Source organism: Salvelinus fontinalis, chromosome 16 (assembly GCF_029448725.1).
Source record: "Salvelinus fontinalis isolate EN_2023a chromosome 16, ASM2944872v1, whole genome shotgun sequence".
Classification (NCBI taxonomy): Eukaryota; Metazoa; Chordata; class Actinopteri; order Salmoniformes; family Salmonidae; genus Salvelinus; species Salvelinus fontinalis.
Window position 1 is genome coordinate 42,375,679 of NC_074680.1, and position 12,385 is coordinate 42,388,063.

Sequence of the window (12,385 nt, forward strand, 5' to 3'; positions counted from 1 at the left end):
TTATTTTCCTTATTGTACTATTTGCACATAATATGACATTGGTAATGTCATTATTCCTTTGGAGTGTAATGGTTACTGTTCATTTATTTATTTTTCCACTTTTGTTTGTTATCACTTGCTTTGGCATATTTCCCATGCCAGTAAAGCAACATGTGTATGACCATATAAATAACGCAGAGAGAGAGAGAGAGAGAGAGAGAGAGAGAGAGAGAGAGAGAGAGAGAGAGAGAGAGAGAGAGAGAGAGAGAGAGAGAGAGAGATTTAAATACCCTTAGGGAAGCTCTCTAACAGACAACCAACTATACAGTACATACGAGTACTCCACGTAAAGGCAGAAAGACAGCATGGTAGAAAGGCAGAATGGTAGAAAGGCAGCATGGTAGAAAGGCAGAATGGTAGAAAGGCAGAATGGTAGAAAGGCAGAATGGTAGAAAGGCAGCATGGTAGAAAGGCAGAATGGTAGAAAAGGCAGAATGGTGGAAAGGCAGAATGGTGGAAAGGCAGAACGGTAGAAAGGCAGAACGGTAGAAAGGCAGAACGGTAGAAAAGGCAGAATGGTAGAAAGGCAGAACGGTGGAAAGGCAGAACGGTAGAAAAGGCAGAATGGTAGAAAAGGCAGAATGGTAGAAAGGCAGAACGGTAGAAAGGCAGAACGGTAGAAAGGCAGAATGGTAGAAAGGCAGAACGGTGAAAGGCAGAACGGTAGAAAGGCAGAACGGTAGAAAGGCAGGACGGTAGAAAGGCAGAACGGTGGAAAGGCAGAACGGTGGAAAGGCAGAACGGTAGAAAGGCAGAAAGGTTGGAAAGGCAGAATGGTAAGAAAGGCAGAATGGTAGAAAGGCAGAATGGTGGAAAGGCAGAACGGTAGAAAGGCAGAACGGTAGAAAGGCAGAATGGTACAAAAAGCAGAACGGTAGAAAGGCAGAACGGTGGAAAGGCAGAACGGTGGAAAGGCAGAACGGTAGAAAGGCAGAACGGTAGAAAGGCAGGAAGACAGAAAGGCAGAACGGTAGAAAGGCAGAACAGTAGAAAGGCAGGGCGGTAGAAAGGCAGAACGGTAGAAAGGCAGAACGGTAGAAAGGCAGGAAGACAGAAAGGCAGAACAATAGAAAGGCAGGAAGACAGAAAGGCAGAACGGTGGAAAGGCAGAACGGTAGAAAGGCAGAACGGTAGAAAGGCAGAATGGTGGAAAGGCAGAACGGTCGAAAGGCAGAACGGTCGAAAGGCAGAACGGTGGAAAGGCAGAACGGTGGAAAGGCAGAACGGTAGAAAGGCAGGAAGACAGAAAGGCAGAACGGTGGAAAGGCAGAACGATGGAAAGGCAGAACGGTAGAAAGGCAGAACGGTAGAAAGGCAGAACGGTAGAAAGGCAGAACGGTGGAAAGGCAGAACGGTGGAAAGGCAGGAAGACAGAAAGGCAGAATGGTGGAAAGGCAGAATGGTGGAAAGGCAGAACGGTGGAAAGGCAGGAAGACAGAAAGGCAGAACGGTGGAAAGGCAGAACGATGGAAAGGCAGACCGGTCGAAAGGCAGAACGGTAGAAAGGCAGAACGGTAGAAAGGCAGAACGGTGGAAAGGCAGAACGGTGGAAAGGCAGGAAGACAGAAAGGCAGAATGGTGGAAAGGCAGAATGGTGGAAAGGCAGAACGGTGGAAAGGCAGGAAGACAGAAAGGCAGAACGGTGGAAAGGCAGAACGATGGAAAGGCAGACCGGTCGAAAGGCAGAACGGTGGAAAGGCAGAACGGTGGAAAGGCAGAACGGTGGAAAGGCAGAATGGTGGAAAGGCAGAACGGTGGAAAGGCAGAACGGTAGAAAGGCAGAATGGTGGAAAGGCAGAATGGTGGAAAGGCAGAACGGTCGAAAGGCAGAACGGTGGAAAGGCAGAACGGTGGAAAGGCAGAACGGTAGAAAGGCAGGAAGACAGAAAGGCAGAACGGTGGATAGGCAGAACGGTTGAAAGGCAGAACGGGAGAAAGGCAGAACGGTAGAAAGGCAGAACAGTAGAAAGGCAGGAAGACAGAAAAGGCAGAACGGTTGAAAGGCAGAATGGTAGAAAGGCAGAACGGTAGAAAGGCAGAACGGTAGAAAGGCAGGAAGACAGAAAGGCAGTACTATGTATTCTGACAGTTGATGAGTATATCTGAGGGCCAAAAGCTACAAAGAATAAAACAGTAAATCTCTCAGGGATTCTACTGACGACAGTATGGAAATTCACAGCTTCATTATTCATAGGGCGAGATAAAACAGAGAGAATATGTGTGTGTGTTTTTGTTTAACTATCCTTTTTGCCCGTCCCCAGTAGGAAAAATGCTATTTTAGGGTTAGAATAAAGGATATGATTAAGGGTTACATTTAGGATTGAGAGTTAGGGTTAGGGGTTAGATGTAGGGTTGAGAGTTAGGGTTAAAGGTTAGATGTAGGGGTTGAGAGTTAGGGTTAAAGGTTAGATGTAGGGTTGAGAGTTAGGGTTAAGGGTTACATTTAGGGTTGAGAGTTAGGGTTAAGGGTTACATTTAGGGTTGAGAGTTAGGGTTAGGGGTTACATGTAGGGTTGAGAGTTAGGGTTAAGGGTTACATTTAGGGTTGAGAGTTAGGGTTAAGTGTTAGTTTTAGGGGTTTGGGGTTATGGTTAAGTTAAGGGTTAAGGTCAGATGTAGGGTTATGGGTTATGGTTAAGTAAAGGGTGAAGGTTAAATGTGAGGTTAGGGGTTATGGTTAAGTTAAGGGTTACGTTTAGATATAGGGTTAGGGGTTATGGAAAATTGGATTGTGGATGGGAATCAATTATACAAGGATAGCAATGCACATAATGTGGCTCCCGAGTAGCGCAGCGGTCTAAGGCACTGCATCTCAGTGTAAGAGGTGTCATTACAGTCCTTGGTTCGAATGCAGGCTGTATCACATTTGGCTGTGATTGGGAGTCCCATAGCCGGCACACAATTGGCTCAGCATCGTTCGAGTTTGGCCAGGGTAGGCTGTCATTGTACATAAGAATTTGTTCTTAAAACCTGTTGAGGATAGAGGGCGCTATTTTCACTTTGGGGAAAAATCGTGCCCAATTTAAACGGCCTCGTACTCTATTCTTGCTCGTACAATATGCATATTATTATTACTATTGGATAGAAAACACGCTCAAGTTTCTAAAACGGTTTGAATTATATCTGTGAGTAAAACAGAACTCATTTTGCAGCAAACTTCCTGTCAGAAAGTGAAAAATCTGAAATCGAGGCTCTGTTCCAGGGCCTCCCTATCAATTTGCTTGAAATGTATGACTATACATGCACTTCATATGCCTTCCACTAGATGTCAATAGGAGGTGAGAGGTGAAATGGGGAGTCTAGCTATATCTATGGTCAAAAGAGAGGTCTTGGAATGACATGAACCCAATTTCCTTTGTTCAGGAAGACGCAGGAAGGACATCAGCTTTGGCTTCTGAAAAGCTTTCCTTATAGACGGCTAATATCTCCGGCTTTGATTTTATTTGATAAATGTGATAATATCATCGTAAAGTATGTTTTTTCAATATAGTTTCGTCAGATTATTGACATTTTTTCGGGAGTTTTGGCGTGTTCCGTTCTCTGCGTTTGGTGACGATGGACAGCTTCGCGCCACTTGGCAAGTTTTGGTTGCTAAATCAACAGACAAATAGGACATTCTAAATCCAAACAACGATTATTCTGGAGAAAGGACCCCTTGTACAAGATTCTGTTGGAAGCTCACCAAAAGTAGGACCCATTTATGATTTTATTTCGTATTTCTGTCGAAAATGTTTACTATTAGTTTCCGCCCAGATTTTGGGCGCTCTCTCGCTATAACGTAAGCTGTATGTCGTACTAAAGTTATTTTTAGAATTCTAACACGGCGATTGCATTAAGAACTAGTGTATCTGTCATTTCCTGTGTAACATGTATTTTTTTGTAAAGTTTATGATTAGTTATTCGGTCAGAATAGGTGAGTGTCAGAAATATATCCAGAGATTCTGGAAAATATTTGCTACGTTTTCACGATGTATAACCACGGATTTCAGCTCTAAATATGCACATTTTCGAACAAATTATATATGTATTGTGTAATATGATCTTATAGGACTGTCATCTGATGAAGTTTATGAAGGTTAGTGAAATAATGAATATCTTTTGCTGGTTTTGTCACTATCGCTACTGTTGCCTTGAATCAATGCTGTTGTGTGGTTGGCTTTTGTGGTAAGCTAATATAATGCTATATTGTGTTTTCGCTGTAAAACACTTAAAAAATCTGAAATATTGGCTGGATTCACAAGATGTTTGTGTTTCATTTGCTGTACACCATGTATTTTTCATAAATGTTTTATGATGAGTATTTAGGTATTTCACTTTGGTCTCTATAATTGCTCTGGCTGCTTCGGTGCTATTTGTGATGGTAGCTGTGATGGTAGCTGCAATGTAAAACTATGATTTATACCTCAAATATGCAAATTTTTCGAACAAAACATAGATTTATTGTATAACATGTTATAAGACTGTCATCTGATGAAGTTGTTTATTGGTTAGTTTGGTTGGTTCTTGGTAAGTTTGGTTGGTTTTGTGCAAGCTACCTGTGCTGTGAAAGAAATGTCTGTGCTTTTTTGTATTTGGTGGTGAGCTAACATAAATATACGTGGTGTTTTTGCTGTAAAACATTTTAAAAATCGGACATGTTGACTAGATTCACAAGATGTTTATCTTTCATTTGCTGTATTGGACTTGTTAATGTGTGAAGTTAAATATTTCTCAAAAATATTTCGGGAATTTCGCGCTCTGCCTTTTCAGTGGGATGTGGGAGGAGTTCTGCTAGCGGAACCCCCGGGCTAGACAGGTTATCCGACTTAGTTAAATAAAGGTTAAATAAAATAAAAAATAAATAAAAAAGTGTGTGTTTGTGTGTGTGTGTGTGTGTGTGTGTGTGTGTGTGTGTGTGTGTGTGTGTGTGTGTGTGTGTGTGTGTGTGTGTGTGTGTGTGTGTGTGTGTGTGTGCGTGCGGGTGGGGTAACATTCCTTCTGTTAAACTTCTTATGGCTGGGGGCGCTATTTTCACGCTCGGATGAAAAGCGCGCCCATAGTAAACTACCTGCTACTCAGGCCCAGAAGCTAAGACATGCATATAATTGGTAGATTTGAATAGAAAACACTCTGAAGTTTCTAAAACTGTTTGAATGATGTTTTTGAGTATAACAAAACTCATATGGCAGGCAAAAACCTGAGAAAAAATCCAACCAGGAAGTGGGAAATCTGAGGTTTGTAGATTTTCAAGTATATGCCTATCCAAGATACAGTGTAAATTTGGTCCGATTGCATTTCCTAAGGCTTCCACTAGATGTCAACAGTCTTTAGAGCCTTGTTTCAGGCTTCTACTTTGAAGGGGGAGCGAATAAGAGCTGTTTGAACAAGGGGTCTTGCAGAATGCCATGAGCTAAGTCAGGCGTGCGGCCGTGAGAGCGAGTTCCTTTCCTTCCTTTCATTTCTAAAGACAAAGGAATTGTCCGGTTGAAATATTATTGAAGATTTATAATGAAAACATCCTAAAGATTGATTCTATACATCGTTTGACATGTTTCTACGAACTGTAATGGAACTGTTTTGACTTTTTGTCTGGACTAAGTACCTGCGCCTTGTGAATTTGGATTTGTGAACTAAACGCGCGAACAAAAAGGAGGTATTTGGACATAAATGATGGACTTCATCGAATAAAACAAACATTTACTGTAACGGTCCTGACCTGTTTTATGTTGTTTTTGTATGTGTTTAGGTCAGGGCATGTGTTTTGGGTGGGCAGTCTATGTTATCTGTTTCTATGTTGGTTTTGGTTGCCTGGTATGGCTCTTAATTAGAGGCAGGTGTTTTGCGTTCTCCTCTAATTAAGAGTCATATTTAGGTAGGGTGTTCTCACTGTTTGTTTGTGGGTGATTGTCTCCTGTGTCGTCGAAATGTATGTACCATACGGGACTGTTTGGCTGTTCGTTTATTTTGATGTCGTCTGTTTCCTGTCCGTGAGTTTACGTTTAGTTATGTAAGTTTATGTTCAGGTTTCGTCAACGTCGTTTTCTTGTTTTGTATTTTTGAAAGTGTTTTGTTTTTTCGTGTTGCCATCATAGTTTTTTTTCAAATAAAGAGATGGCCTATTTCCCTACTGCTGCATTTTGGTCTGATGATCCTTCTCTCCTCTCCTCGTCCGAGGATGAGGAGAGAGACAGCCCTTACAGAATCACCCACCAAACTAAGACCAAGCGGCAAGGGAATGCTCAACAGAGCAACAAGGACTCCTGGACTTGGGAGGAAATCCTGGACGGTAGAGGACCCTGGGCTCAGCCAGGGGAATATCGCCGTCCAAAGGAGGAGTTGGAAGCAGCGAAGGCTGAGAGGCGCTGGTATGAGGAGGCAGCGCGTCGACGCGGTTGGGAGCCCGTGAGTCAGACCAAAAAATTTCTTGGGGGGGGGGCACACGAGGAGTGTGGCACAGCCGGGTAGGATACCCGAGCCAACTCCCCGTGCTTACCGTGGAGGTAGAAGGCGTCGTACTGGTAAGACACTGTGTTATGCGGGAAAGCGCACGGTGTCCCCAGTACGCGTGCTTAGCCCAGTGCGGGCTATTGGGAGGGCTAGGTTGGGCATCGAGCCGGATGTCATGAAGCCGGCCCAACGTATCTGGCCTCCAGTACGTCTCCTCGGGCCGGCGTACATGGCACCAGCCTTACAGGTGGTGTCCCCGGTTCGCTTGCATAGCCCAGTGCGGGCTATTCCACCTCGCCGCACTGGCAGGGCTACGGGAACCATTCAACCTGGTAGGGTTGGGGAGGCTCGGTGCTCAAGAGCACGTGTCCTCCTTCACGGTCCGGTAGACCCGGTGCCACCTCCATGTACCAGTCCTCCGGTGGCAGCCCCCCGTACCAGGCTGTCTCTCCGGGTTCTCTCTCCTGCTGTTTCCTCCTCTCCAGCGCAGCCAGTGCCTAGACCACGCACCAGGCTGTCTCTCCTTCTCCTCCCTACAGAGCCGTCCTGCCATGACCAGCCAGAGCCGTCCTGCCAGGACCAGCCAGAGCCGTCCTGCTATGACCTGCCAGAGCCGTCCAGCCAGGACCTGCCAGAGCCGTCCAGCCAGGACCTGCCAGAGCCATCCAGCCAGGACCTGCCAGACCCGTCCAGCCAGGGCCTGCCAGAGCCGTCCAGCCAGGACCTGCCAGAGCCGTCCAGCCAGGACCTGCCAGAGCCGTCCAGCCAGGACCTGCCAGAGCCGTCCAGCCAGGACCTGCCAGAGCCGTCCAGCCAGGACCTGCCAGAGCCGTCCAGCCAGGACCTGCCAGAGCCGTCCAGCCAGGACCTGCCAGAGCCGTCCAGCCAGGACCTGCCAGAGCCGTCCAGCCAGGACCTGCCAGAGCCGTCCAGCCAGGATCTGCCAGAGTCCCTCAGCCAGGATCTGCCAGAGTCCCTCAGCCAGGATCTGCCAGAGTCCCTCAGCCAGGATCTGCCAGAGTCCCTCAGCCAGGATCTGCCAGAGTCCCTCAGCCAGGATCTGCCAGAGTATCTCAGCCGGGACCTGCCCCTTGTCCCGGTGCTGCCCCTTATCCCGGTGCTGCCCCTTGTCCCGGTGCTGCCCCTTGTCCCGGTGCTGCCCCTTGTCCCGGTGCTGCCCCTTGTCCCGGTGCTGCCCCTTGTCCCGGTGCTGCCCCTTATCCCGGTGCTGGTCTTTATCCTGGTGCTGCCCCTTATCCTGGTGCTGCCCCTTGTCCCGGTGCTGCCCCTTGTCCCGGTGCTGCACCTTGTCCCGGTGCTGCCCCTTGTCCCGGTGCTGCCCCTTGTCCCGGTGCTGCCCCTTCTCCTGGTGCTGGCCGTTTATTTAGGGGATGTTAGTTTTAGGGTGGTCATTGGGAGGGGAAGACAGAAACGGGGAGTGACTATGGTGGTGTGGGGACAGCGTCCAGAGCCGGAGCCACCACCGTGGTCAACTGCCCACCCAGACCCTCCCCTGGACTTTGTGCTGGTGCGCCCGGCGTTCGCACCTTGAGGGGGGGGGGGTTCTGTAACGGTCCTGACCTGTTTTATGTTGTTTTTGTATGTGTTTAGGTCAGGGCATGTGTTTTGGGTGGGCAGTCTATGTTATCTGTTTCTATGTTGGTTTTGGTTGCCTGGTATGGCTCTTAATTAGAGGCAGGTGTTTTGCGTTCTCCTCTAATTAAGAGTCATATTTAGGTAGGGTGTTCTCACTGTTTGTTTGTGGGTGATTGTCTCCTGTGTCGTCGAAATGTATGTACCATACGGGACTGTTTGGCTGTTCGTTTATTTTGATGTCGTCTGTTTCCTGTCCGTGAGTTTACGTTTAGTTATGTAAGTTAATGTTCAGGTTTCGACAACGTCTTTTTCTTGTTTTGTATTTTTGAAAGTGTTTTGTTTTTTCGTGTTGCCATCATAGTTTTTTTTCAAATAAAGAGATGGCCTATTTCCCTACTGCTGCATTTTGGTCTGATGATCCTTCTCTCCTCTCCTCGTCCGAGGATGAGGAGAGAGACAGCCCTTACATTTACTGTGGAACTGGGATTCCTTGGAATGCATTCCGATGAAGATCATCATCATCATATTTATAATGTTATTTCTGACTTGTGTTGACTTGTGTTGACTCCACAACATGGCGGGTATATGTATGGCTTGTTTTTCGGGCTGAGCGCTGTACTCAGATTATTCCATGGTGTGCTTTCGCTGTAAAGCTTTTTTTTAAATCTGACACAGCGGTAAGAAGAATATCTTTAATTCCATGCATAACACACGTATTTTCATCAACATTTATGATGACTATTTCTGTAAATTGATGTGGCTCTCTACAAAATCAACGGATGCTTTGGAAGCAAAACATTACTGAACATAACGCGCCAATGTAAACTGAGATTTTTGGGTATAAATATGAACTTAATCGAACAAAACATATATATATTGTGTAACATGAAGTCCTATGAGTGTCATCTGATGAAGATCATCAAAGGTTAGTGATTCAATTTATCTCTATTTCTGCTTTTTGTGACTCCTCTCTTTGGCTGGAAAATTGGCTGTGTTTTTTGTGACTCGTCACTGACCTAACATAATCACATGGTATGCTTTTGTCGTACAGCCTTTTTGAAATCGAACACTGTGGTGGGATTAACAACAAGTTCATCTTTAAAATGGTGTGAAATACTTGTATGTTTGAGGAATTTTAATTATGAGATTTCTGTTGTTTGAATTTGGCGCCCTGCACTTTCCCTGGCTGTTGTCAAATCGATCCCGTTAACGGGATATCAGCCGTAAGAAGTTTTATCACTGATCCCATCTCATCATACTAGATCTGCGTCAATCTCCCCAGAATAATCTTTATGTCTTGGCAATGACTCCAAACACACACATGAACATTTTGCTATGTTGCACATACATGTACAGAGTATTCTGAAAGTATTCAGGCCCCTTGAGAGAGGAGGACAGAGATTGAGAGTAGGACAGAGAGAGAGAGAGAGAGAGAGAGAGAGAGAGAGAGAGAGAGAGAGAGAGAGAGAGAGAGAGAGAGAGAGAGAGAGAGAGAGAGAGAGAGAGAGAGAGAGAGAGAGAGAGAGAGAGAGAGAGAGAGAGAGAGAGAGAGAGAGAGAGAGAGAGAGGAGAGGAGAGAGAGAGAGAGAGAGAGAGAGAGAGAGAGAGAGAGAGAGGGACAGTGAGAAAGAGGAGGACAGTGAGAAAGAGGAGGACAGTGAGAAAGAGGAGGACAGTGAGAAAGAGGAGGACAGTGAGAAAGAGGAGGACAGAGGGAGTAGAGAGAGAGACGATGACAAAGAGAGAGGAGGCCAGAGGGAGTAGAGAGAGAGACGATGACAAAGAGAGAGGAGGCCAGAGAGAGAGGAGGACAGAGAAAGAGGAGGACAGAGAAAGAGACAGAGAAAAGAGAGGTAAAAAATAGATCTAGAACGAGAGATAGAACAACAGATAAAGAAAAGGACATATTAAAATAACAAGGAACAAAGCAAGAGAATAGTGTAACTTACGATGTGGAGCATGAGATAGTCTCCAAGACCCGGAGCGCTGTCTATCCGGACCAGGATGCTGTCCTTTAGGGAGGTACTGAACCCCACGGTCAGCCTGTCTGTACGCGTGCTGGGCCTCTCGTTGGCTGGCCACTTGAACGTGATGAGGCCTCCTCCTTTCCCAAAGATATAGGTGGTCCCAGCTGAGGAGAAATAGGAGAAATAGGAGAGAGAAATAGGAGAGAGAAATAGGAGAGAGAAATAGGAGAGAGAGAGAGAGAGAGAGAGAGAGAGAGAGAGAGAGAGAGAGAGAGAGAGAGAGAGAGAGAGAGAGAGAGAGAGAGAGAAGGAGAGAGAGAGAGAGAGAGAGAGAGAGAGAGAGAGAGAGAGAGAGAGAGAGAGAAAAGATGAGCTGAAAGACTTACACCAGATGGGGATGATTCCAAGCAAAGTAGAAGTAGGATAATGTGAAGCCCATCAAACTATTTTATTGGAATATGGTGTTGATTATTGGTGTCTTGTTATGTGTTTTTCTGTTGTTATTCTGTTGTTGTTCTGTTGTTATTCTGTTGTTATTCTGTTGTAGTTCTGTTGTTATTCTGTTGTTGTTCTGTTGTTGTTCTGTTGTAGTTCTGTTGTTATTCTGTTGTAGTTCTGTTGTTATTCTGTTGTAGTTCTGTTGTTATTCTGTTGTAGTTCTGTTGTTATTCTGTTGTAGTTCTGTTGTTATTCTGTTGTAGTTCTGTTGTTATTCTGTTGTTATTCTGTTGTTATGTGTTTGCCTTGTCTGTGTTGTTCTGTGTTTGTGTAAAGTAACCAAAAATTAAGATTCCCATAATGTTTGTTGAAGAGATATTATTTGCAAGCAAACACACTAGCACTGCCTTCAAATGTTCTCCTCAGGTTTCGGGGGCCAAGTAGGCAAAAGACTTTGAAAACAAATCTGTTTTTATTTTCTACAGTAAGTCGTCTAGAGAAGCCTCACCTGTCCCAAGTTGCACAAGAGGTTTTTAAACAACTGCTGTTTTCACCTGGGTCAGAAAAGTCATCATTCAACAGCTGATTTCCTTTATCCCAGCCTCCATGGGAAATACTGTGACCTATACAAGTTAAATATAACTCCCTCCAAAATGGATTAGCTATACAAATTAATTCTCCAGTTCACATGTATTATAGCTGAGAAGATCGCAGGAGGACGTCTTTTGAAAATCAAAGCCGTACTCCTCCGAAAAACACACAGGCAAACTCCATTTCTGTCGTTTTAGAGAAGTTAAATATTCATTTTGAGAGAGACATCTTATTGGCATGACTTGTGTTTGTGTGAACATATGTGCAGTATAGCTTGCTTATGCACTTTGTGTGTGTGTGTGAGTAAGTGAGTGAGTGAGTGAGTGAGTGAGTGAGTGAGTGAGTGTGAGTGTGTGTGTGTGTGTGTGTGTGTGTGTGTGTGTGTGTGTGTGTGTGTGTGTGTGTGTGTGTGTGTGTGTGTGTGTGTGTGTGTGTGTGTGTGTGTGTGTGTGTGTGTGTGTGTGTGTGTGTGTGTGAGCGTGTGTGTGTGAGCGTGTGTGTGTGTGCTTGTGCGTGTGTGTGTGTGCACAGGGATGGGCAAAAATGACTAAATTCAATTAGAAAAAAACAAAGATCAATTTATAAAAAAGAACCTAGTAAATACTTATATTTTGAAATGTATTTAATTAAAAATACATGTATAATGTATTATAAAATACAGAAATACATTTGCATTGTAGCCCGGCCCAAACAGCAACAACATTCTCAGCAGCGGTTACAGAGACGGTCTACTTTCTATAGCTCTGATAGCTTAGTTGAATGCACTAACTGTAAGTCACTCTGGGAAGTACTTTCGAATTAAAGTATTTGTTACAGAATACTGTACAGCCCAGAGTAACACACAATTGTAAATACACAGTCGTTTTTAAGTACATACACACCACAAATATTGCAAATACATGTAACAGATATACTACCAATCTTTGCATACATGCATGTGTGTGTGGTTAACCCAGCTGGCTCTACCTCTTCCTCTCTAGTTGTGTGTTTGGGGGAACTTGTGACCCTCAGTGGGACCAACCACCCGGACAACCTGTCTCTCTCTCTCTCCAATCAACCTCTGGTAAACCTTTATATCACATTTACACTCGTGACCCAGCATTTGCACTTCAGAAAGGACTGCAGGGTATGAACTATGCAGGGTACAGATAGGACTGCAGGGTATAAACTATGCAGGGTACAGATAGGACTGCAGGGTATAAACTATGCAGGGTACAGATAGGACTGCAGGGTGTAAACTGGCATCCAGGGTACAAATACCCTGGATGCCAGGGACTGCAGGGTATAAACTGGCATCAAGGGTACAGATAGGACTGCAGGGTATAAAC

The 12,385-nt window shown here is 45.1% G+C and overlaps 1 protein-coding gene across 1 annotated transcript in view; it reads right to left on the reverse strand.

Moving 5' to 3' along the window:
* LOC129813206 (neurexin-3a-like) overlaps positions 1-12,385 on the reverse strand; it is a 789,442-nt gene that overhangs the window by 157,408 nt on the left and 619,649 nt on the right. Inside the window, exon 20 of the mRNA XM_055865477.1 lies at positions 10,011-10,192. Coding sequence (XP_055721452.1) covers positions 10,011-10,192 — 182 coding nt within the window. The remainder of the gene's footprint in view (positions 1-10,010; positions 10,193-12,385) is intronic.